Here is a 26,232-nt window from a genome sequence, read left to right as displayed (position 1 = left end):
ACTGTCGGACAAGGGCAAGCCTGCGGATCGGGTGGGACTGTGGGAAGGAGGCCAAGCAGGTCCAGGAGAACACAGAAAGGATGTGGACGGTGCACTCAAGACGGTGGGTTTGCTCAGGGCTGGCAAGAAGACTCCAGTGGGTAAAGGCGGTCACCGTGCGAACCTGGTGACCGAGCTCCATCCCCAGAACACACATGAAGTGGAAGGAGAGAACGGGTTCCACAAAGTCTTCCTCAGATGTTCCTCTGAGTACCGTGGTACAGGTGCCCCTCCCCCATCATATGCACACACAATAATAAATAATTTTTAAAATTTTAATTTAAAAACAAAGGGGGCAACAAGCCATGAGTTCATTTTTTTTACGTCAGAGTTACTGAGTGAGCTGCCCCGACTCTGATGGGTGCCCTTGAACTGCTTTGCTGTGTGACTCCTAAAACATTCTTGGTATGTCTCCTTCTTCCCGCACAGTCCAGGGGCCCTCAAGGAGCAAGCACAGGACGGTCATTTTCTTTATTTCTGGCATACTTTCGCCCCGACATCTGGGTAAGATGACCTTCCCTGCTCATCTACAACCCCCTCCCCTCCCCTAGTGCATGGCTGAATTGACTTCCTAGGGCAAGACCTGGCATCAGCTCACGGCCAGAGTCTGGTGAGCTTTCTGGTATGCAGTGAGGGCAGTCATCTCTCTTTAAAATCACAAATGGGTAAATGACTGAAAAAGAACACGAGCCATATTTCATGGTGCCGGGCGGTGGTGGCGCACGCCTTGCACGAGGGAGGCAGAGGCAGGTGGATCTCTGTGAGTTCAAGGCCAGCCTGCTCTACAGAGTGAGATCCAGGACAGGCATCAAAGCTACACAGAGAAACCCTGTCTCAAAAAAAGAAAGAAAGAAAGAAAGGAAGGAAGGAAGGAAGGAAGGAAGGAAGGAAGGAAGGAAGGAAAGAAAGAAAGAAAGAAAGAAAGAAAAAGAAAGAAAGAAAGAAAGAAAGAAAGAAAGAGAGAGTGAGATGGTTATATAGCTGGCTTTTAAAAATCAACTGAACCTAAAATGAAAATGTGAAAATAAACAGGAAGGTTAGGACTCGCTGGGATCCATTTAGGGTTCTGCGGGGAAGGGCACAGTGGGAACTACAGGGATCTCGCAGGGTAGGTCCTGGACTATTCCTCCTGACTTGTTACTAGTCCTTTGTATGTAGATGGTTTCGTAATTTTAAGGAAATTGAGCCACGATCCAGGAAGAACAGCTGTCCCAGCTCTGGGTTCCTTCCCCTACCCAGAGGCTGTCCTTGCAGCAGCTGGAAAGGACACTGTTAAATCAGATCGGCAACAAAAAAAATGTCCCTTCTAAACCTCTCCTTTTAGACGCGGGCTGCATTTCATCTCGCCCTTATTATTTCAGATCCAAGGTTATACCTACTCTGTGGCAGAAAGCATAACAAACCGTACTCCAAAGCTGTGAGCAAGACTGCCTTTTCTCTCATGTATCTGGGTCACGAGATGGAGAGATCAAAACGAGTGAGCCACTAGGGAAAACAGGAAGCAGCTAGGGACTCACCGTGTTTTGAACCACGTGGGTGAGGGCTGACAGCATGCCCCTCGACCCTGCCGCCCCTGGTGGAGGAGAAGGGTGGGGGCCTCCGGCGGGGTCCTGATCTGGAGTCACATCTGTCGCGGCAAGAGAGAAGGCCCCTGTTAGAGTGTGTTTTGCTGACCTGAACCTGGGCTCTTTCCCACTGTGCAACTGTGCACACAGCACAATAAAATCCCCCCAACACTAGGTGAACACACCACTCACTTTCAGAGAATCCATCTCCGGCATCAGTGGGGGCCCCTTCAGGAGACCCGGAATTGACACTGTGGATTCGTAGGGTCGCCCCGGCCTTTTCTTTGACGGCTGTTAACCCATGACCTGTAGGAAATAAATATGTAGTTCGCAGACACATTAGAAGGCCACACAGTCTGTCACCCCCAGGCTGATCTCACAAAACATCTGGCCTGGTGGGTGTCCACCCTGAATGCAACAAGATGCTCAACAGGTTATTTAGATTCCCTGGAGTAGGGCCCAAAGATGAGCGCAGCCTGGTCAAGGCTGAGTGACCTTAAAGAAGCCACCGTCCTGTAGTGACTCAGTTTCCTTACTGTGTTTCCAGACCCTTCTCCCTTCTGTACCTCACACTGGCTGTCTTTCACACTGACATTTCAAACTCAAGCCAGCGTCTTTGAATGGCATGGCTGTCTTTCACACTGACGTTCTTGGTGCCGGGCGGTGGTGGCAAACTGACATTCTAAACTCAAGCCAGCGTCTTTGAATGGCATGGCTGTCTTGTCTTCCTCACGCTTTTTAAGTGTCACGTGGCTGGCTGATCTGCCATCCGTGTTTGTTATGGTTGTCATCGTTTGTTTTTTGAAGTCTCGGCACATAGCAGGTGCCCAGTTAACACTGGCTGAATTGAAGTCAGACGAACTTCAGTACATTTCTAGGTGTGGATCTAGACATGGTGGCACATGCCTATGATCCCAACACTCAGGAGGCTGAGGCAAGAGGATGCAAGTTTGAGACGAGCCTGGTCTACATAGCATTATAGGCCAGTGTGAACTACTTAGCAAGATCCTGTCTCAAAACAAAACAAAACAAAATGAACAAAGCCCCCAAATCAAAACAAACAAACAAACACTACATTTACTTAAACGTGCATCTTGGGAGATCTTGAGCTGACCTGAAGGCTCTAACTAAAAAAGGTCAGTCAGTGGGAAAGCCAGGAAGCAGTAATTAATAGTGCAAACCAGACTGAAGGCCACTGGTTTTACTCCACTGGACAAGTAACACCTGTGCTTCCAAAAGGGGACAGTCCTTTATTTCCAAGACACTGGCACAGTTGGGATTCAGTAAGTCCTCGATGAGTACAGAGCAGACCTTCCCATCCACTGAGCAAAAACCAATCCTTGACTTAGTAGAAAAGTCTCGTCCCCATTGCATCCAAAGACAGCCTGACATCCTCCATTCAGATGGGCTCTAGCCTTTCTGTATTTCCAGACAGGATGCAGCAACCAAAACATGGGCAGCTCACTATGAACCTCATGGCTATTAGAGATCTAGAAGGAAAAACAGCCCTGCTATCTCCATGTGAGTGCCTGTCCCCTGCCTTGGCATTCGAGAAGAAAGGAAGGATGTCTCCAGGGACCCTGGGTTGTACAAACCCAAGGCAGTGGTAATCATAACACCTAGGAGCAAAGTGCCAAGTCAGAGGAGACTCCACTGCTGAACAGAACCAGTCAAAATTACAAAGCACTGTTCAAACGACCATTCATCCATCTCCAGAGTTAGAGGAAGACACAGGTGAATCCAAGGAGTAGTAGTTTGGACCTGATGTCAATGCCTACAACCCATGCATGTAAAAATCTGGGTGTTGGCTGGGTGGTAGTGGTGCATGCCTTTAATCCCAACACTCGGGAGGCAGAGGCAGGCAGATCTCTGTGAGTTTGAGACCAGCCTGGTCTACAGAGCGAGACCCAGTAAAGGCACAAAGCTACACAGAGAAACCCTGTCTCAAAAAACAAAAAACAAACAAACAAACAAAAAATCTGGGTGTGGTGCCACGAGCTTACAGTCTCAGAACTAGGGAGGCAGAGACAGGTGGATCCCTGGGGCCTGATGGCCAGACATTCTAATTTAATGAGTAAATTTCAGACCAAGTGAGCCATGCTGTCCCAAAAGGCAAGGTGGACAGCATCCTGAAGAATGGCATCTGAGACTAACTCTGGCCTCTGTACACATACAAATTCACACATGCACACCCACATACAAACACATCATACACACAAAGTGCTATTTTATCAATTATGACCTGACTTATCAAAACAACCTCAACACAAGACGATGATATTTACTGGTTCGTTCCAGTGAAAGTGATTTGTCATCATAGATTACCTACAAACCCTGAAAACCTAGGAAACATGATTTACAACTTTAATTACAATAGAAATATGTGCCTACGCTCATGCAGATAATTAAACACAGCTCAGACTCATTACTGAGTTACTTGAAAAAACAAACTGCTAAGCCTAAGACTTAATTATAAGCTTTCAATCTGGCTTGAATTAATTCTTTCTAGCCTCCAATGAATTCCAAACATGTCAATAGAATTTCATCGAAATTTCAGCAAACATTTAAGTCATTGACTTCAGATTCCTTAAGGTCGTGGTTTTGTTTTTGTTTTGTTTTTAATGAAATAAACAACAACAAAAACCTACATATTTTCCGAAAGGAAAATTTGCACAGGCAAATCTGCACCCACGATTCACAGCTATAGATTTCTGAAAGTCAAAACCAGTGTAAGTGAGTACAGGGGTGGGGGGTGGGTGGGGTGGGTGGGTGGGTGGGGACACAGCCTTCTGTGTGAGTTCAGCAAGCCTGACATTCATCATTGCCTCTTTGACCTTCTCCGTTCCTGGCAGGTTAGAATCTTGTCTGTTTCTTTGTTGGGAAGAACAGCTTCTCACCATCTCAGAATACAAAGGACTATCAGTTTATAGTCCCAGCATTTGGAAGGCAGAGATGGGAGGATCAGGAGTTCAAGACCAGCCTCAGCTACTTAACAAGTTCAAGGCCTGTCTAGGCTACATGAGACATTGTCTCAACACAAAAACAACAAAGTGGGGCAGGGGGTCTCACCAATGACCACATATAAGTGTGCATAAACTGTCTCTAGAAAAATCCCTTTGTTTTTGGAATGAAACAGTTTTTATGTGCATGCGAGCAAGATGTAATCAATGGAACAGAGATGCCAAGAAGCTGCTATCTGTTTTCTGATTAACAGTTCTAATTTTTTTGGTGTATGAGTAAAAGAAAATATTTTCTGAATTCTGCTAGAAATTCAAAGTTAAGCTTCACATTTACCTAAAAGCTTAAATTCTTTCATAGGTAAAGTAGAGATTGCCACACCCTACTTAGTCGAGTCACTTCTAAAGCTTGACTTAGTGTGACATCTAGTGCCCGGAAAAAGGAAATCATAACAGAGTTGCTGGTACTTCGATGACTCCATTTTCAGAGACAGTGGCTGGCGTCCACCAGCAAGAGAAAGACAACAAATATATGTAGTTTGTGAATTAACGTCACGTCACTACGAACTCTAAAAATCTAAAAACACGGACGCCCCCAGAATTGCAAGGCTCTTAGGCTGGGCTGGGACTGGGTCTGGTTTTCGTGCTGCAGTAGGTGAATGTTGGAAAGCAAAACACACAACCAAAGCCAAAAGAAAAACAACAAACCCAAATCAAAACAAGCCTGCAGGAGAGTCCCAGGACAGCATCATTTATAAACAATAGACAGTCGACTGGTATTTCAGTCACCTGTACTTACACGCTCAAGAAAAGCAATCTACACCGACATCAACCTAGGAACTTGGGTTCCTCCGTTTCTCAGCTGACGTTTGTTCAGTAATTCACCTCTTGTGCCTCTGATCCTGTACTTTCTCTACCAGGAGAATTATATTATGTACTTTTCTGTAATGAGGGAAATCTCTCCAGTTTGGACATTTCCTGAGCCTTTAGGGTCTCCCAGACACTGTATTAAAAAGCTTAGACTATGACATTATCTACTATTCTTAATAATACTGTGTTAGGAGGTGGTATTACACACCTTCCATAACCGAGAAAACTGGGGCCTGTCAAGGTGACATCACCTGCCAAAAGTCCCTAAGTTGGTAGGTGGGAGGTAGGATTCAAACCCAGTCCATCTGATACCAGGACTAATGTGTGTACACCTGACATTATACTGAGGAAGTTTTCTGTGGGAGTCATAGTGGGGGGCCATTCTAACCATGATTCTCTAACTCCTCGGAAGTCAGGTCCTTGGTCAAGAGCTTTCTCCTCTAAAACATTTTGATTTGGAATTTGATTTACCTCACCGTGACCATAGAGCAAAGTGAAGTTCACTTTCACGGTGTAACCTCACTCTGTTTTGTCCCAGCTGTGCCTTGCAGGGCCGGGGCTTATAGTCTGGAATCACCCCTGTGCTGTATGATGTGGGGTTGCGGTTGGTTTGGGGCCGTGAGGTATGGGGTGATACAGCACACCAGTTTCATTTCCTTCCTAAGTCCTCTTCTTGTAACAAGTAACAGAAAGTAGTTTGTTTTAGAAACACATACAGTTGAGGCTGCCATGCTCAACTAAAGCAAACTAAATGCAGCTTTAAAAGATGCCAATCAACTCTCCTTCTGGAAAACTCTTCCCTCTCCAAAATGATGACCAAAGTTCTCTATAGGCAAATGCTCACATACACCCCCAGCCTAGGGTCAGGATTGGCAATAAGTGCTACTGAGCTAACAACATTCACATCAAAGTCCACCAGAAATCCGTCAACCTTGTTCCTAATACAGAGATTGCAAAGCACTGTGGGAAACAGTAGCATTAATCCCATCACCCTTTTCATGGATGCCCCAGTGATGGCTATTCTTGGTTGTCAACTTGACAACATCTAGAATGAGCTAAAACCCAAATGGTTGAGCACACTTGTGAGGGATTTTTTTTTTTTTCTTAAATCCTTTGAAGCTGGAAGACTCACTTCTAATTAAGATCTTTCGAGGTGGGAAGATCTGCCTTTAATCTGGGCCACACCTTCTGCGGGCAGCCTACATAAAGGACATGGAAGAAGGAAGCTAGTCCATCCCTTCACTGGCATTAGAGCCTACTTCTTTGGGATTGAGAAGACCAGTTGAGACGACCAGCCTCATGGATTGAACAACTACTGGATTCTTAGGCCTTCCATCGGTAGACAGCCATTGTTGGACTAGCTGGACCACAGTCTGTAAGCCACTCTAATAAATTTCCATACTTATTCACTTCCATTCTATAAGTTCTCTTACTCTAGAGAACCCTGGCTGATAGAGAGTTCTCTAAAATTCCTAACCCTTAGGAATTTTTATATCCTCAGCATCACTTCACACTAGACAGACAGACAGACAGATAGGTAAACAGATACATAGATAAAGATTCCCTTGCAGTCAATGGTAATTTGTGCAGAGGGGAGTTTCCACAGAAGCACAGTTCTGATGACTTTGCCATTCTTTATAATGAACACTGATGCTATTTGGACAGGTCTGGTAAAGGGTGTCATTAGAATGTGAAAAACTGCAACTTGGGCAAGGATGGAAAGGAGAAGAACAGGGATTTTGAGAAAATAAACACCTTAATATGATCAGATGCTTCCCATCACCCAACCAGATAGTCTTGCCTTAGATGTTTAGAGTCATGAAACCGTCACAACCAACTTTTCAAATAAGTGTTTAGGCCTCCAGCAGATCTGGGAAAAAATTGCTCCCTTCTGTAGAGGTTTGACTCTGGAATTTTTATGTCTTGGCACTATCAGCTCTTGTTTTGACAATGGGACCATCACTTTACTCTTAGCAATACATTCTAAAGGTAAGCTATGTCTACAATGTGCTTGCGGGAAGTCATAGCTGATTATCATAATATGGCTTTGAAGTTACCAATATTAGAAATTTTTTGGTCATTTTTCTGTAGTTTTGGCATTTCCCCATTTTAGTTTCTGCATGGAATGACAAAGATTTTTTATTGCATTTTATGAATTTTCCCACAGGCATGAGTGGCCGATGATTAAGTCTTCCTAGACTGTGACACAGTTTGTCTGTGTGTGACGCAGATGCCTTTTAAGAGGGAGGGTCCTCCCGAGAAGAACTGTTGGCTGAGAAATGTTTGATTTCACATATACATTGGGACAATAGCTTCTTCTCACTTCCTCTTCCCTTAGCGTCAAAGTAATAAGCCAGATGACAAGCTAGAACAATGTAGAGAAGACAAAGATCTATCAGTGTGCTGTATGTTTCCACTGAGCACAGTGGCTACACATACGGAATTCCTTCTGCAGGTAGCTACGAGGTGGAACGTGGGAAGGGACCTCAGGCTTTCTCAAGTTCCCCCGGCCTCTCCTTTTCAAACAGAGAACCTGGGTGTCACAAAGAGCACCTACAAGGTGCAGCTACTGAATCAGTGACTTCCCACGACAGGTCGGAAGTCCTCGAGACTGAGTCTCCCATCCTAGCACGCATGGTTCAGTGTTGATTCCAAGGAAGTATCTCCTTCCAAATGTTTCTATTCTCTGTTCACTTTCTCGACAACTCTAAAGACTTCCGACCGCTATACTGCAGAGTTTCTTCTGTCTTTATGAGCTCTGCTTGTGTTTCTGGTCCTGTAGCCAGTCCTATGTGAAGGACTGTGTTTTGCTGCCTGTCTGTAACTGAATTACCCTGGGGGTAACATGAGGCTTTGAGTGGAAATCGATCACAGTTGAATGTGGTTATTTTCTTTCTTGACTTTCTGCAGGCAATTTATAAACCTTCAAGAGCTTCTCTGTGGCTGCGAGTGCCTTGCTTTCTAGTAAGTTTTGTTGCCCCATGATGATAAACTGTTAATGCTACAAAGCCCTGGGATTGACATTCTCTCTGAATGTCACGGAAGTTACCCCTCAGCACTGAGTTAGCAGCTCAGGCAGGAACCTATAACTTTAAAAAAAAAAAAAAGTTTTTCTATTTCTTAATCTTTCAACTTTTGACAATTTTACATATGTACACTTCGCACACTTACTGACTAACCTCACCTCCGATGTCCTACCATTCCTGTCCACCTTCCACCTTCCCCACAAATCTCTCTCACCCATTCATGTGTGTGTGTGTGTGTGTGTGTGTGTGTATGTGTATGGGTGGGTGGGTTGGTGTGGGTGGGTGTGTCCCACTGAGATTAACCAGGGCTGTCTGTATGACCATGGGTTTGGAGTCATCTGTTGGAGCCTGATGGGCTGAGCAGAGTGGAACATGTAACTTTACAGAGTCCCTGTTCACAGATGGTCCCACTCCAACCTCCACTTCCGGCTGTGATGTTCCATCATCTTTTGGGAACCCAGCTCCCAACCACTGCGTTCTGGTTCCAGTCTGAGGACCCCTCACACCGTCTCCTCTCATGTTGTTTGACTTAGTTCCTATGTCAGGACTTCGAAGAAATTTATCTGTGTTGAAAGTATTACTGATCTCAGGATGGTTCACCACACACAAATCAATCCATGTAAATACAGCACATAAACAGATTTGAGACAGAAAAACCCAGTATATGTTGCTGTTGTTTGGGCTCTATGATGGTTAATTCTGATTATCAACTTTACTGGATTAGGAAACACCTAGACAAAGAGTGGATGCCTTTGGTGTGTCTTTCATGGTGTTTCTCAGGGAGGATTGATGGATTAATCCATGGACAAATTTACAAAATCATATCATTGCTGGGAGGTGATAAAAGTGGCCTATGTTGAGGAAATAAGTCTCATGGAGTGTGTCTTTAGAACTCTGTCCTGTTCTGTCTCCCTCCTGAGCCAATACGTGGTTCCTCCCTTTAAGTTATCCTCAGGTATTTTGGTCATAGTGACACAAAGGTCAGTATGACAGGTCATTGCTATTACAGGCCATTGCAGAGCTACACTATGTACCAACCAGACATCTATAAAATAGGCCTTGAGAGCAATCTAGGAATAACATTCAGTGACACTTCCTCTATAGTCACTGGGGCAGTGACAATGAATGGTGACGAATAATAGTAGTACTATTTAGTCATCTATAACAACCAAACTTGTAGTTATGTTAGGTATGTTTTCAAGATCATACAGAGATACATTTTAGATAGCTAGATGGTCTTCAAACATTTCAAAGAACTACAGAATATGTGTCTTCAAACATTTCAAAGACCTACAGAATATGGCATTTAAAATGTTTTGTTAACATAGGGCTTTTCGTGACAGTGAGTCATGTCTGTTCCTGGCAGCACCAATCTACTTCATAAAAGGATGATGGTGTTGAAGAACCTCCACATGAAGTTTGCTTTCATTGTGGCAAAGCTAGCCATTTGGGCAAGAACTGCCTTTGCCTCGACTGCTGACAGTATGCTGTATAAACTGGACAAGCAGGACACAAAAGAAAAAGCTGAACTTTGCCAAGATTAGGTGGGACAGTCCTTCAAAGTTCCTGCTTCATAGAAAAGTCTGCGGATATTCTAGGCCCATAGACCAAAGATAGATGCTCCAACGGTGTAGAGGAAACTTGGGTGACCGTCCCGGTAGCCCGCTGCTTCTGTCATTTCTATAGTTCTGGAAGTTGCTTGCTCTCCACTTCCTGTTTACTCAGATAGTATTATATACTTCTTAGTTCTCTGATGGAGTTGAAGACTTTAGTAGTGACAGTTTTTCTTTTTAAGAAGTTCAGAAAAGACACTCACATAAGATGTGTAAAGTGTATAAGTTTGAGAGTCATCAAAAGATAGTTTGGGGTTGGTAATGCAAGTAAGACAAAAAGTGAAATACGTACAACACTTTGGACTCACCAAGATAGGACAGATAACGGAGTATCTTCTTTGAATTTGTCAAATGCTAATGGACTAGACATCGTTAATGTAATTATTGCCTGTATATATTTGTATGTAGTTATTGTACTTATTGTATATAGTTTTTCTATGTTAGTTAAAACTTTTGCTTTTTATTTTAAACAAAAAGGGGGGAATGGGATGTCTTCACCAAATTCCTCCACTTAGGACTCAGGGAGCTATGTGGAAGAGGAAGCAGAAAAACCTAAGACCCAGTGGGGTTGTAAGACACCAAGGAAACAGTGCCTTCCAGATACAACAGGACTGATACACACACGACTCACAGAGATTGTGGTAGCATACACAGGACCTACACAGATCCAAGCAAGATGAGGTCCCAGGGCTGAGAGGGGAAGTGGACACAAATCCCCATCCCTAACCTAGAAGCTATCTCCAATTGTCAACTGCTCACAAAGGAAATATAGTTTTCTCCAATGGAGTCTTGCTGGGGATACAAACCACACTTAAGGGAGGCCCCATGGCCAGCAGTAGACAGGAAATACAAAATGAACTCAAGGTATTTTGGAGATTTTTTTTGTGTCTCACAACACTTAATGGTCTTTTGCTTATTTATTACGGTTACTGATTTTATGTTTTCATGGGTTGTGCATGGGTGTTTCTTGTGCTTTTTGTTTTGTTTTGTTTTCTGTTTGTTTTCTTCTGTTGGTTTGCTTTGTTTGCCCGTTTGTTTTCTAAAGAGAGAGAGAAAGAAGGCATGGAGTTGGATGGGTAGGGAGGAACTAGGAAGTGAGGAAGAGGAAATTATGATCAGAATATACTGTATGAAAAAAAGTCAATTTAAAAAAAGGGGGGAAACAAAAGAATTTAGAATGTAAGACTATACCAAGAAACCTGAGCTGGGAAAGACACTAGCCATTATTTTTTCTTTTTATTTAAAAACAAATATAGAGCCGGGCAGTGGTGGTGCACGCCTTTAATCTCAGCACTAGGGAGGCAGAGGCAGAGCCAGGCGGATCTCTGTGAGTTCGAGGCCAGCCTGGTCTACAAAGCAAGATACAGGACAGGCACCAAAACTACACAGAGAAACCCTGTCTCAAAAAAACAAATATATAATTTATCCTAAAATGTAAGTCCAGGAGAATAGATTTATTTAAATAAGCTAATTTTATCATTCAATTAGAAATAAACAATGCAGTAGGGCATTGCCAGCTCTTTCTCCTGCCCTGCTCTCAGGGCTAAGGTCGGGACTCAGTTACTGTGGCATTATTAGCCCTGGGATATGTGTGTGTGTTTCCTACTTGCATGTTTTGTTCTATTTTTATTGTGATGCCCTGCTATGGAATGCTTTTTATCAAGATACTTCAAGTTCTTTTAGAGAATAAGAGAGTGGTTCGGCTAACGACATTCAGGTGATGGCAAGACCGTCTCTCAAACAACAGAACACCAAAATGACATGAAACAAACAAACAACAACTATGAGAGGTGGATGATAAACACACAGCTTTAAGAACAGAGTGAGCTGGGTGTGGTGGTGCACACATGTAACCCCAGCACTCAAGAGGCTGAGACAGGAGAATCACAAATTCAAGGTCAGCCTGGACTACACAGTAGGACTCAATCTTAAAAACAAAAACAACAACAAAAAAAAACAACAACTCTGTGTGTACCTGCATCTATGTAGATGCATAAATATGTGCATACACATGCATATATCTGTGTGTGTGTGTGTGTGTGTGTGTGTGTATATAAATCTATACTTTAAGGGATAATATAGGATAGTGGTTTAAAACCACATTACGTGGTTTCCAAATCCCACCCCAAACAATCCTGACTTGAACAATGTCCTAGCCTCTTAGCGGTTCAGCGTTTTATCTGTAAAATGGAGAGAGTAAGGATATCTCCTCACAGAGTCACTGTAAGGAACAAACATATTAATGTACATGATGCTCTTAGAGCATGAGACACTGAAAATGGACTTCTCATGGGCAAACGTTAAACTCCATCAATACATGCTAAGTCACCATCCCTTGTCCCGTCCAGCTTCTGAACTCTCTTCTGGTGCGACACCCAACACTTACCTACTGTGGCTGATGCAGATGAGAGCAGAGATTTTCCCCAGGATCCCCAGCCTGCCCATCCTCCTGGCCGTGGTGTGGAGTCCACAGCCTGCAGAACAACAAATTAGCAGCAGGTCAGATACTTGCCTCTGAATGGAAACACCTTCATTCAGAGACGCAGAGAAGATTCAGGAACAAAAACCACTAAGTTAACTGTATCTCCCGGGCTTATAGTTTATAAGGGTCATAAAAGAGTATCTTGACCCACATTGCGGTATGTACTTTGGAACCAAACTGAGTAATGGAGGTGCTGGCTCCTGTGGACTTGGCCCAATGTGAGAAGGGAGCTGTGTTCCTCCCATTCTATGAAAGATAGGGACAAGGGCTGGCAGGGGTGAGGGGAGAGATTAGAGGAGTGGAGGGGGCAGGGAAATGGAACACATTAGAACACAAAAGTGATTCAAAAACATTTAAAATGACCCTGATTTAGCCCATTCTGCCAGAGCTAAATAAATGTGCCTTTCAAGACGGTTAACTTCCAGACTCGTGGCGTGGGGACGGGAACGGTAGTGTGGTTGGTGGATGGAGGTGTCCAAGATTGACTCAGTGTCCAACAAGGGCATCGACTAGCCTGGAGAGGGGTGGTGACAGAGAAAGCTTTATGGGATATTTGTATTCAAGCTGTTGACTTCACTCCAATGACCTCCAGTGACCTGTCACTCCAGCCCTCGCCTGCAGGGGTGAAACTGTCCCTGGCCTGTGCAGCCACATTCTGTCTGCCTGGTTTCTGAACTACAGACTGGAGACTGTGGACTGGTGTGAGTTGTTTGTTTCAACAGAATGTGAAATTTCAGGCAACGTGGGCCACCCTATTCTGTTTGCCGAGCTGGTGAAGGGAAAGCAAGGGGTGCACCATGGACATGCACCCAGGCCGCGGCACAGATCTGCTCAAGGATCTCAGATCTGTGGTTCCTAGTTTTGGGACCGGCTGCATGCCCATCTTTGTGTTCTAGAAGATTCCCTCAGTTTTGCTTCCATCCCTGCCTCTTGATCCCTTTTTCTCTGTCTCCTTCCCTTTCTTTCTTGTTTTGGTCACTAGTCCATCCCTAGAGACGAGAAGAGTGCTTAATGATATTTGTTGGATAAAGGACTGATATTCATCCATTTTCTCGCTTAGGTCTGCAGTAGATTCAGTGAGTCCCGACGCAGTTAGCAGAAGCACAGCTTTCTCTTACTGTCCACAAACGGACCATAGAAAGCACAGGAAGAATAAATACATTGGGAGTCAACCATGCAAAGTATTAGAGCTTTTTTATAGGAGGGAGGAAGAGGAGGAGGCCTATGTAATCTGTAGATTCTGTAGCTCTGAGGCTGGCCGTCAGTCATCCCCAGCTCCCTGTTTCCTGCTGCCTCTCACTCTTCCAGATAAGGGTGTTATCATGACCAGTGTTTCCCAAAGACGGGTATAACTGGAGAGGCTTTGGCTTTTGTGATAAATTTTCAGTGATGGCCGTTGTCAACTCATTCTCCTGCCCTGAATGTGGAAATGATGCTTGACATTGAAGCAGTCGCTTTTGCTGCTACACGGAGAGGTCAAGGAAGCAGCATCCCTGGTCCTGATGCTGACAGAGCACTAAGCCAATGCCAGGAGCTGCTTGTCTCCATCTTTTGTTTTATAGGAGAAAGATACATCGCTGTTCTGTAAACCCCTATGTGTTGGATTTTAGTTATTTGTATCTCGATGCATTCCTAACTGATGTACCCAGTAAATACCAAACATCATCCATTCAGCAGGGAGACATGAGCAATAGAAAAGGTCACAGAATTAAATTGCTTGGGCTTGAATTGAGGTTCTGCCATTCTGAGAAATGAGTTACTAAAGTTCTTCTAAACGCTCATTCATTCATTACAAAATGCAAGACAACGGCAGAGGAGAGCTCAAAATGGGAGGCAGGGGAATATACTCAATTCTATCATAGACGTCTATGAAATTGTACATGGAGTATACTCAATGAATATATATATATATATGCATATGTATGTATGTGTATGTATATGTGTATACACACACACACACACACACACACACACACACACACACATATATATATATATATATATATATATATATATATATATATATATATATATATATATATATATCAGAACCAATAACCTCACGGGCTTTGTGAAGACCAAAAGAATTATTTCATATAAAGTCATGAGTGGAGTCCCAGTCATATAAACACTCCATGCATGTTAGGTAGTAACAACACGAAACACCAGCTTTAAGACTACGAAGGAGAGAGCTTGGCAAGCTGGCTGTCAGCTGTTCCTTCTGTCTGGAAACAGAGAGAGGCCTGCTAACATGAGTGGAACACCACAACTCGTGACTATCTGAACTCGTTTGTGGTACCTACATTGCTCACCTGATTTGGCAATGGAATCCAGGGGCAATCTTGTGCCATCAGGAAGACAGATGTAAGCTGATGACTAACATCATTCTTTCATATGGCCAATCACTGCCCGTGATTAGGAAGAACAATACACGTAGGGTGACAGCGTCTGACTCAAGTCTACAATATTTAATGTGCCCTGACCGCTGGTAATTGGCTAGCAAACGGAAATTATTATTGCCATGTAATAAGCGACACTTCAACTGCTTCATGAGAGTCGTTGACACTGAGCTGGGGCTTCTTGACTAGTTACAAGGAATGTTTATAATCAATAGAAAAATCCTCAACTGGCTAGCTGTGCACACAGAACAAAAAATATAAATTAAATATTAACCACGAATTACATATGTCATCACGAGTATTGTCTCCACTAACTGGTCGTTATGCCACACACTTAGAAGCCTATGAAATTGCAGCATAGGACTGATGAGATGGTTCAGTGGGTAAAGGTTCTTGCCATGCAGGCCTGGTGACCTGAGTTCAAGTCCTGGAACCAACACAAGGGCAGAAGGAAGCAGCCTTCCCCACAAAGTTCTCTGACCTCTCCATGTGTGCTATGGCATGTGGGCATGTGCAAACACACACATCCACACTCAAAGTAAAAATAAAATAAGCAGAGTGGGTCAAGTCATATCTCACATGGTTAAATGTTGCCATAAAGCTTTCTTCTCACCCTTCACCCATGTATCTCCACCTCCTTTAACAGAGGCCATCATGGCCTAACTCAGAAAGCAGAAATCATCCTATGAGAATTCTCTACACTTTTTTTCCTTCTCACAGATTCAGAAGAATGACCTTGTCCAGTAGGAGCAAATCAGGCTTGGATTTATCAAGGACATCTAAAACCTCATTAGAAGGGCTGGAGAGATAGCTCAGTGGTAAAGAGCACTGGTTGCTCTTTCAGAGGACCTGGAATTAATTCCCAGCACTAACATGGTGGCTCATAACCATCTATAACTCAGTCCCAGGGGATCCAACACCCTCTTCTGAAATCTGTGGGCACCAGGCACGCAGGTGATACACAGACATGTATGTAGAAAAAAAAACCCACCCATATACATAAAATTAATAAAAAATAAAACCTAGTTGGTCCTTCGAACAACAGCAACCATTGTGTGGTCCTAAGAATATTTAACAATGCAAGATTCCAAGGATCTCAAAGTTCCTTAATTAGAAAAGACATTTAAATACCTCGTATCCCACTTAACATTTAAAAAAAAGTACTTTTTAGGTTGGAGCTGTGACTTAGTGACAGAGTACTTGCCTGACATGAGCAAGGCCCGGAGTTCCATCCCCAACACCATCATTACCACCAACAAAACGACGACATCATTTACTCAGGCTGTAAATGTGGCTTAGTCACAAAGCATTCGCCTAGCTTGTGTGAAACCTTGGGTTAGATTTCTAGGAAAACAATGAACTATTATTTATTTTAGGTGAACGTGTTCAAAACTATACATAGATAGAAAGTAAAAATCTCAGAGGCTGGAGAGATGGCTCAATGATTAATAGTACTGGCTGCTCTTCCAGAGGTCCTGAGTTCAATTCCCAGCACCCACATGGAGGCTCACAACCCTCTATAGTGAGATCTGATGCCCTCTTCTGGCATAAAGGCTTACATGCAGATAGAGCACTAATATACATAAAATAAATAAATTTTAGAAAGAAAAAATCTAAGAAGTCCATCAAATACAAAGACCGTCCACATTTAGATGGAAAATGTATATTCCTATGTTAAGGGTAAAAGACCAACCAGGATGTCCCATCCCCAAGACAGATGAGGAGTCAGGTATTGTGCATATCCTGTACCAGGGATGTCGGCCATCGGACCCAGGAGACCAAGCCTTTCTCGAGTTCTGTAACTCATGGCAAAGATATTCTAAAAAGAGCCTCAGTGTGGCAGGCAGGTTGCAAGCTGTCCTGGGTACCCACAGCCCTGTCAGAAGGTCTGGCTCACAATGGCCTCAGTTAGTTCCAAGTAATTTTCTTCCCTGATAAGTACACGTAATTCAACTATGGGAAGATTTAAAAATTAAATGTCAAAAGGCCAAGGCACCAAAGCCATGCTATTAATGTTTTTTTGTGCACATTTGACCTTTTCTGTCCTACTAATATTTATGGAACTTAACAGGGTGACAAGGTTTGAAAACCAATTTACAATGAATAGCTGAATTATCACATTAGAGACTTTAGGTTGAAATTGTCCCACATTTAGGAATACTACATTAACATTTAGTTCTTTAAGCCTACTCTATAAATTTAATAGCTTTATAACAATTAAGTGCTCAGCAAGGTTTTGTATTCTATAGATAAATGAGGTACTTAACAAGGAAATAGAATGTATCACATTTTTGCTATTTAAAACATTTGAATATATTCAACTTGGGAAGGGGGGGAAGGACCAAACATTAATCAAACTTCCTTGGTAAGTGGCTGCTCAGTTTTGCTGGACCTGTATACAGAGCTATGATTTGTGAGATGAACAAAATCCCAAGGAAGAGTTGAGTGTTTAAAACTGCAGTATTAATAAACTAAACACTAACTTTAAATTAAGCATCTAGGCAGATCTTTTTTTATATACAATATACATACCAGCTTACACCAAAACCCATCTAAACTTAAATCTAAGGATACCAAAGCCAACTGACAATGATTTTGTCCTTTCTGTTGCCATGGAAACAGTGTCATCCTCTCTGTGACCACTGTCTTTTCCACCTGACCCCCTCAGGGCTGGAGTTGGATGGTTCGCCATCTCCTGCCTCTGTTTTTCTCCATATGGTGACTTCTCACGTCTGATCATGTCTACGGTGTCTCCATCACAGAACCACAACAGAAACAAGGGTTTCTTTCAAACTTCTCTGGCTTACGCTCCACATCTTTCTTCTCCACCTCTTCAGGAAGATGACTATCTTCTGTACCCACGACTGCCACCACTCCTCCATCTCACACAGCAAGTCTCCTCCTGCCACCACTTTGCATCAAAGTCACAATGGCTTCCTTGTTGTCGAGCTATGGGCTCATGCTAGTCTTGATTACTCGACATCCCAGTAGGATTTGAAGCTTAACCATATTTAGATTTAAAGCACTCTAGTTTCTTACATCGGTATCAGTTCAGTTTTCTTTGACTATCACAAAATACCAGAGGCTGGCACATTTTTTTGAGGAAAAGGTGTTCACAGTTCTGGAGATCTCAAAGCAAGCTCCAGCACTGGCTCGGTTCTGCTGAGGACCTCAAGGAGAATTGTGTCCCCAGTAGTGGGAGCATGTGAGGAAGGAATTACATCTCAAAACAGGAAGCCAGAGAACAACTCAGGGCTTAGGCTCATACCTTAACCATTCATTCCTGTGAGAGTTCAAGAGTCTCATGAGAGATGCTTTAATCCCTTCTTAAGACAGCTTCCCCAGGAATATAAAGGATGCCCACTGAGCCCTACTTCCCAAAGGTCCGGTTTTCCATCATCGCCACACTGAGAACCGATCTTCTAACCTTATCCCTTAGAAATTGTCCTCGTTAGAGTTTCTGTTGCCGTGAAGAGACACCATGACCACAGCAACTCTTGTAAGGGAAAACATTTAATTGAGTTATCGGCTTACAGTTTCGGAGGTTCAGTCCATTATCATCATGGCAGGGAGCAGAGCAGGGTGCAGGTAGATGTGATGCTGGAGAAGTAGCTGAGAGTCCTACATCTTGCAGGCTACAGGAAGTTGATTGAGATACTGGGTGGTATCCTAAGCATAGGAAACCTCAAAACCTGCCCCCACAGTGACACACCTCCTCCAACAAAACCGTATGAACTCCAACAAAGCCACACCTCCTAATAGTGTCACTCCCTATGAAATAATGGGAGCCAATTACATTTGAACACAGAGATCCAACTCAAACTATATCCAACAGCACCGCCATTGCCCTATCTTTTCATTATTACTCATTTATGGTCAGCATTTAGTAATACGATTTCAGTTATTTTTAGAACACTCTCACATGCACAGTATGATATTATGTATGCTTCTTAGATTGAGTTACAATTAAGTTAATTCCAATCAAATATGTACAGTTCATGTCAGCAAGGCATCCTCATTAGGAAAGCCATGCCCCAGAGGCAGCCACAATAAGCAATTCTATTATCTCTGCCTCCATTGACACCTGATATCACAGTCCGTGAGGGAGGCCAGCTCCTGAGAACTGCTCCAGGGTTGTGAATAGAAGACCTCAGAGGAGCAAGGGCTTTAGGAAACTTTTTTATCTGAGGGTATTCAGAAATGTTTCTATCTGTCTGAGGGGTAAATAAGGAAACATTCATGCTTTCTGATAACTTAATCTTTTACTTCATCTTAAAAAAAATCCTCTCAGTAAATCTCTGTCACCACATGGATACATTCCACATTGTTACATTCTCCATACAGCCAAGTTACATTCCACACTCTTACATTCTCCGTAAATTCTCCACACAGCCATATGCCTCTTTGGCACAGTTACATCTTTTTTATATAACTCCATGGCTCTCTTCTATATACATTTCTTCTCTCTACTCTGTTACATTCCTTCACATATTACATCATTTATTCACTCTTTACTCACTCATCATCCTCACCTTACTCTCACGCTTCTTCTTTTATCTCTCACTCTTTTCTCTCTGCTCATTCTGCTCCATCCTTCCCTCAGCACACACACACACACACACACACACACACACACACACACCCTCTGCACAGCTCTTTTCACAGCAGTTCTCTCCATAGCTTTTCACAGCCCCCCTCACAGCCAAACTCAGCACAATTATGAGTTACATTTTCAGGGTCACAAGGCATTTCTTTAGTAAACAATCAGAAACAGAGCCAAACTGATACGCGTAAGGAATCACATGGTTTCTCTCAGGCTAGGAGGGTCACATTGACTGGCCAGCGAATAACACTTGGCCAAGCATGTAGCCTGAGTTGGTTAGGGTTCCCAGACAGAAAATGACATTGAAGTTCAGGACTAAACAGTAACAGTTAGTTAGCAGAATCTTGAGTGGTAGGGATTGTGCAGTCAATCACTGGAGGGGGTATTGTCTCAGTATAAACAGCCTGATCTTGATTTAGCAATAAACACCGAGGAACTGGTCTTTGTGTATTTTCTGCAGGGGGGCAGCTTAGTCTATTTTGAATTTGTTCTGAAGTCTAAAATTAGCTGTCTTTGAGAATGAGAATACTGATATTTTCCTGTGTCAATTAAGAAAAATATTCTAGTATGTTTTCTTTCTATCCATCAGAATTATACAGCTTAAACAGAAATCATCTTCCTGATCATCCACAACTATAAGTGTGTCCGAAGATGTAAACCACACATGAATGGGCTGTGGACAGCACCCCACGGCTGTTCTTTTTACGGAGGTAAGTGGTGGTACATGAGAAAGTTACAGACAGAAAACAACCATTTTCCACAGCCAGGGACCCCACGAACTTTGCCTAGGGAGGGGGTGTTCCCCAATAGAGAGTTATTTATCTGGTGGGTTGACCTGCTGAACACTAGCTGTCACCTGGTGTATACTCCCATGGCCTCTGGTAAAGTCATTGCTACCAGCACCTCTCAGCAATCTGATGCTTTACTAATTAGCATTCTGAATTGCAGAAATGGATTTTTTTTTTATTTATTTTTTTTTTTTGGTTTTTCGAGACAGGGTTTCTCTGTGTAGCTTTGCGCCTTTTCCTGGAACACACTTGGTAGCCCAGGCTGGCCTCGAACTCACAGAGATCCGCCTGGCTCTGCCTCCCGAGTGCTGGGATTAAAGGCGTGCGCCACCACCGCCCGGCGCAGAAATGGATTTTAATTGATGAACACAGCGTCCTTTTTACTAGCACCTGGAATATCTGAAAAGAAAGGTATTCAAGATTTATAGATGATTAAAGATATTTAAGAGAGTCTTCACACCGTTACATGTCCAGGCATAAGAAAAGCTTTTGGGCCAGCTAGTCTAGCCAATCAGTGAGCTCTGGGTTCAGTGAAAGATACTGTCTCAAAAAAATAAGGTGGAATACAAAGATGACGGACTCAGTGTTAATTTCTAGCCTCTACATATATGTGCACACTGTAATGCACATATGCATACATACATACTACACACACACACACACACACACACACACACACACACACACACACACCAGAATCTAGAGAAACTTGACCTGGGCTGGGTCTTTTAAGGGTCGCTAGGCTGGTATATCATCAAATCTTGCAAGTACCATTCTGAACCAAGACAAACCTCTCAGAACTGATCCTCAAGATTGATTTAAATAAATGTTCCATTGAAGGCTTCCCTCATGCTGCAGCTATAATTGCTCCTATATGACTACCCGACCTAGCTAGACTGCAGAAATCTTATAGATGCCACATTTCTCAGCTTCCTGGTGGCATGCAGCTGGTAGAGGGTGTAAGAGGAGGTATCCTAACATCTGATGTTCAAGTGAGCATGGGGACTCTCTCTCACAGATGTTCTGAGTAAATCATGCAGAAAGGCTTAGCTCCATGGCTACCTGTCCTGAAGACAGATAGTCTCCTTGAGAGCATAAATGGTGCGATCCTTCAGAGCAGTGTGATGGAAAGTCTTGGTTGACAATACGATTAGATAAAGATAGCCTAGGAGTGTCTAAAGCATGTCCGTGAGTGTGTCTGATGGTGTTTTCAAAGACTGTCACACATGAGGGCGCCAAACTTGTGAGTGTAATAATCCTTGGTGGATTCATAATATTAAGGCATTATTAGATGGCAAACATATGAAGTAGAACGTCACTGGGGGGGATATCCTGGGGAGCTAGATTGGCCTCTTCCGGCACCTTCATTATCTCTGCTTCCTGTCTATCACAAGGTGAAACATGTCCTCCGTCATATGCCTTTACCACTGTGATGTTTGGACAAAGTCACCATAGCCCGAGCCCTCTGAAACTATGACTCAGAGTAAATATTCCCTCTCCTTAGGTTGTTTTGCTGGGTGTTTGTGCACAGCATCACACAATAACTGATACAGTCATCACCAGGTAGACTACTGGCCACATCCTGTTCTCTGGCCTTGTCCTGGTCACTCCACTCTACTGTCAAGGCCTAGTCTCCACTCACTCTGATCAAAGTGAACACAATGGTAAGACCCAGATTCACAGCAACTGTGCAGACACAGATCACTTAAAGCAGACATCTATGCACAGTGTGACAAAACTCTCACGTGTTCCAGAAGACGTTTTTCCTACAGAAACTTCTTTAAAGAGATTGATGAGACTTTATCAGGCTTAGAAACCTTAGGCTCAGGGAGGCTTTTGAGCTTGACTATTTCCCAATAGAATCTTTCATTACTAAGGAACCTGTGTTCAGTAGCCAAGTAACCAATCTGGAAATGCACTTCTATTTCAAGGGCTTCCTTCCTGTCTGCCTGCTTCTATTTTTTTTGTTTTTTCAAAAGAGTTTATTCTTATCTGGCTTGATAGAGTTATTTTCATCACTGCAAGAAGACTGCCTGTAAACATCCAACAAAAGGCAAATATAACAAATGACCAGTATTTGAAGATTAGGCACAAAACTGATCACTTCTAATATCAACTTAAGGAACTCAGGATAAGATATTACAGGGAGAGAGTAGAATGTACTTTTCTGGTAATTCCTGAAGTGAGACTGAATTTGCCTCCACACAGAAGGGTTAAAATCTGACCCTGTGGTGTAAGCGTAAATATTTTGAAGGCAATGAGATCACATGACCATTTACCAAAATAACAGCAAGTTCTGCTTAGAGCCTATGACTGCCCAAGCCATGAGCTTTTGACCAGGATTGCAGCACCAGACTTGAAATTCTGCCCTGTGGAGCAGGCCTCATGGCAAATCACAGAGTGGTTGGTTACTCCGGTTACTCCCATGCCACTACTGCACCAGCCGTACATCTTGCCTGCCAGGTCAGGACTGCAGCAGCCAGGGTGCAGTGCTGAGTCAGACCCCTGACGTCATCTTCCCCCTGACAGCTTACATAGTAACTTCCAGCGCTACGGAAGCTAGCCAACAGGAAAGAAGTTTCTCCAGTAAGTCTGAGATTGATTTCTCTACGTTCTCCAGCCAAAGTACGTGGTGTCTTCAGCAACAGAGTCATACCATGTAGTGATGGCGGTGGACAGCCAAGGACAATGGTAATATATTGTTTTGCATAGCTCAGGGGCCTGCCTTGAACTGTGATATTCATTTAATAACCTGTCTTCTGGGAGCAACACTGTCCAGCTACACAGGGTAAAATTCTGTTGAGATTCTTTTTTATTGAGTTGTATTTTGAAATTAGCTTGCCAATAAAGCTTTTTAATAGATCTTTGGCTTTCCCTAACCCGCCACTACCCTTTCCTCTCCCCCATTCCCTGGCTCCCATCCTTATTTAATCTTTAAAATTGTTTCCCCCTCTTCTTCCATTTCACATGTGTTCTCCTATCCTTCCACTTTCCTTTTTAAGTTGATTTTGAGATAGTAGGCTTCTGTATCATACCCTGCTTCCTTTGGGCTTAGCCCATCCCTTCCATCCCTGATTTCACCCATAGTCCCTCAACCTTGGGAGAGAAGCGTCTCTTTGCAGTGGACAGTAGTCAATAGAGAGAGATGTAACTGGTCAAAGTGCTGAGTAAGAGATTCAGTGTTCCATCCTAAATGGTCCCTCTATATTAACCCCAGCAGCCCCAAGGCTTGGGGGACATCAGAGAGGCAGGAAGAGTGTAAGAACTGAACTATGAAAAAGAGTTTTGAGGGGTGCTGTGTTCTGGGCATGCGATACGGTTAATACAATCATGGGTACATAGCAGCCATGATTACCTGTACAAGATCAAGCCAGCCAAAATTCCAGCATAGATGGAGTAGAAGGCCTCCAGGCTCCACCCCTTGCTGAAGACCCATTAGTAGTGAATAGTTGCTGGGGGTTGTGAACCATTCTTTTTTGAGGGTGCGGCCCCTGATAGACTTCCCATGCTTCAGTGGGTGGTTCCACACCCATAAACAAATGGACAAAACTAACTCGGTAAGTTATTTAAAAATTCATGAAGTGGCCGGGCAGTGGTGGCGCACGCCTTTAATCCCAGCACTCGGGAGGCAGAGCCAGGCGAATCTCTGTGAGTTCGAGGCCAGCCTGGGCTACCAAGTGAGTTCCAGGAAAGGCGCAAAGCTACACAGAGAAACCCTGTCTCGAAAAACCAAAAAAAAAAAAAAAAAAAAAAATTCATGAAGTGGGGACAGGAAATTTGGGAGAAATGGGTGTGTTAGAGAGGTGGAAATGGGAGTAGGTATGATCGTATTTCATTGTGTACGTGTATGAAATTCTCAAAAATAAAGAAAAGAAAACCTGACCTGGGACTGACCTCCAGGCCCTCTCTGTTTTCTGTCCTTCTGGCTACCAACATGCACACAAGCACTGCCCTCATTCCTCGGTTCTGTCTAAGCTCGGGATGCCCCATAGACACATGCAGAGCCTCAGACCCAGAGCTATGGGCTACAGACAGCTTCTATACAGCCATCTAGATATCTGTGGGATGCTTTAAATGAAGAAACACACATATTTCCAAAGTTCCTGCGATGCCATCGGGGAGGGGCGGTGTAGGGGGAAAGGGTGGGATATTTGTTGCCATTCAGCTCTGCTCCTGTACAGGAGAGCTTTATAAGGTATGTTCAAAGCCAGTTTCAACTCATTCCGCTCCATTTGTTCATGCCACTTGTGAAGGCAGATATAGTAGGAGCACAGTGGCGTCTCTTAACTGTTATTTTCACTAACAATCCTATTACAGTTATCAGAAGTCTGAGGTTGGAATGTGTAATTTATTCATCAGTACATGGATTCTGAATTAGCAGAGCCACTTTTTAAATGAGAAATTTGTAGATTTTTTTTTTAAAGTTTTATTTTATATGTATAAGTATTTTGTCTGCATGTATGTCTGTGCATCAAGTGTGGACCTGGTACCTGGGAGATGCTTCAGTCTGGTGCCAGAAGAGACCTGAAGAGGCATCATATCCCCTGCAACTGGAGTTACACTATGTGGGTGCTAAGAACTGAACCTGGGTCCTCTGCAAGAGCAACAAGTGTTCTTAACTGCCACACCATCTCTCCAGCCCCTAGTGGAATTTCTTTTAAGTGGTTAGGTGTGGTTTTTTCAAATCTCTCCTAACCAATGATGTGGTTTTTTAAACTGTACCTATATTATTATCAGTATTGTTATTGTTATTGCTATTATTATTATTATTTTTGACAGGGTCTCATCTTGCCTAGGCTGGCCTCACTATAGTTCAGGATGACCTTGAACTTGGTCCTCCTGCTTCTTCATCCTGCTGAGTTTATCAGTTTCATCTGACCCTAGGGTTGAACCCGGAGCTTCAAGCATGCTGGGCAAGCCTCTGCTCACTGAGCAATGTCCTCACCGTGCACCTGTCTATCAGCAGTGCTACTTACAGTTTCCGATCTCTTTCTTGCAGTAGAAACAAGCACGTAGGATGGGTTCAGACTTAGGAAGACTCAGCTTGAATCCCCACTCTTCCCTCCTTTGCTCTACTCTGGGTGAATAACAGGATCTCCGGTTGTACCTACTTAATAGTGTACAATTTACCAGCTTGGAGCTTAGGTGTGTCCCACTCTTATTTCTGAGCATGTTATAGCTATTTAACGACTAATTTTCAAAAGCTACCTAGCACTGAAAGGATGAATTGGCTTGCTCTCTCCAAATGACATTGTCTTTAGTTTCAGTTTTGTGATGCTGAGGATCCTATTCCAGGACCAGGACCATGCTAGTCAAATGCTCCATCGCTGTGCCCAACACCCAATCCTCTTCAGAGGCTTTTGAAGGCCTAGGTTAGCACCACAGAATTTTAGAGCTGAAGTGGTACCAAGAGATCACCTACTCAAGGTGCCATTAAAAGTTTCCTCAAGGTTCTTTGGCCTGCAACAATTATTTTCAGTCCTAGACAAACATAAGAAGTATCTAAGGCTCCTTAAAAGGCATATGTCAGAGCCCCTTTGGTGAATCAGACTCCATTAAGGTGGGGCTCAGGAGTAAGGATGTTGTAAGCATCCCTAGTGGCTGGGATGCTTGGCTAGAGTTGAGAGCCTCTGGTCTGGGAGTCTGTGGTCCTTTAGGAGGTCATGGCTGGCTTCAAAGGCCTTGTACATAACCTCTCAGAAGAGATAAACTTTAGTGTATATCTTCCATATCTGATCCAAATGCCCAGCTGGTTCTCAAGTGTCCTCCATACCATCTCCACAGAATGACTGTTTAGCTTGTGTTAGAACTCCAGGCCTGTCCACTCTGCACCAGGATAGCTATGAATGCAACCCAACACAAAATTGTAAGCTTTCTTGAAATACTGTGA

The 26,232-nt window shown here is 43.4% G+C and overlaps 1 protein-coding gene across 1 annotated transcript in view; it reads right to left on the bottom strand.

Annotated features, from left to right (window-relative positions):
- Fam114a1 (family with sequence similarity 114 member A1) overlaps nucleotides 1-26,232 on the bottom strand; it is a 70,675-nt gene that overhangs the window by 32,248 nt on the left and 12,195 nt on the right. Inside the window, 3 exon segments of the mRNA XM_052734985.1 lie at nucleotides 1,557-1,666; nucleotides 1,797-1,910; nucleotides 12,457-12,544. Of these exon segments, the coding sequence (XP_052590945.1) occupies nucleotides 1,557-1,666; nucleotides 1,797-1,910; nucleotides 12,457-12,544 (312 nt within the window).

This window comes from Peromyscus californicus, unplaced genomic scaffold, assembly GCF_007827085.1.
Source record: "Peromyscus californicus insignis strain IS unplaced genomic scaffold, ASM782708v3 Scaffold_13__1_contigs__length_99412109, whole genome shotgun sequence".
NCBI classification, from domain to species: Eukaryota; Metazoa; Chordata; class Mammalia; order Rodentia; family Cricetidae; genus Peromyscus; species Peromyscus californicus.
This window is presented reverse-complemented; position numbering and strand designations above follow the sequence as displayed.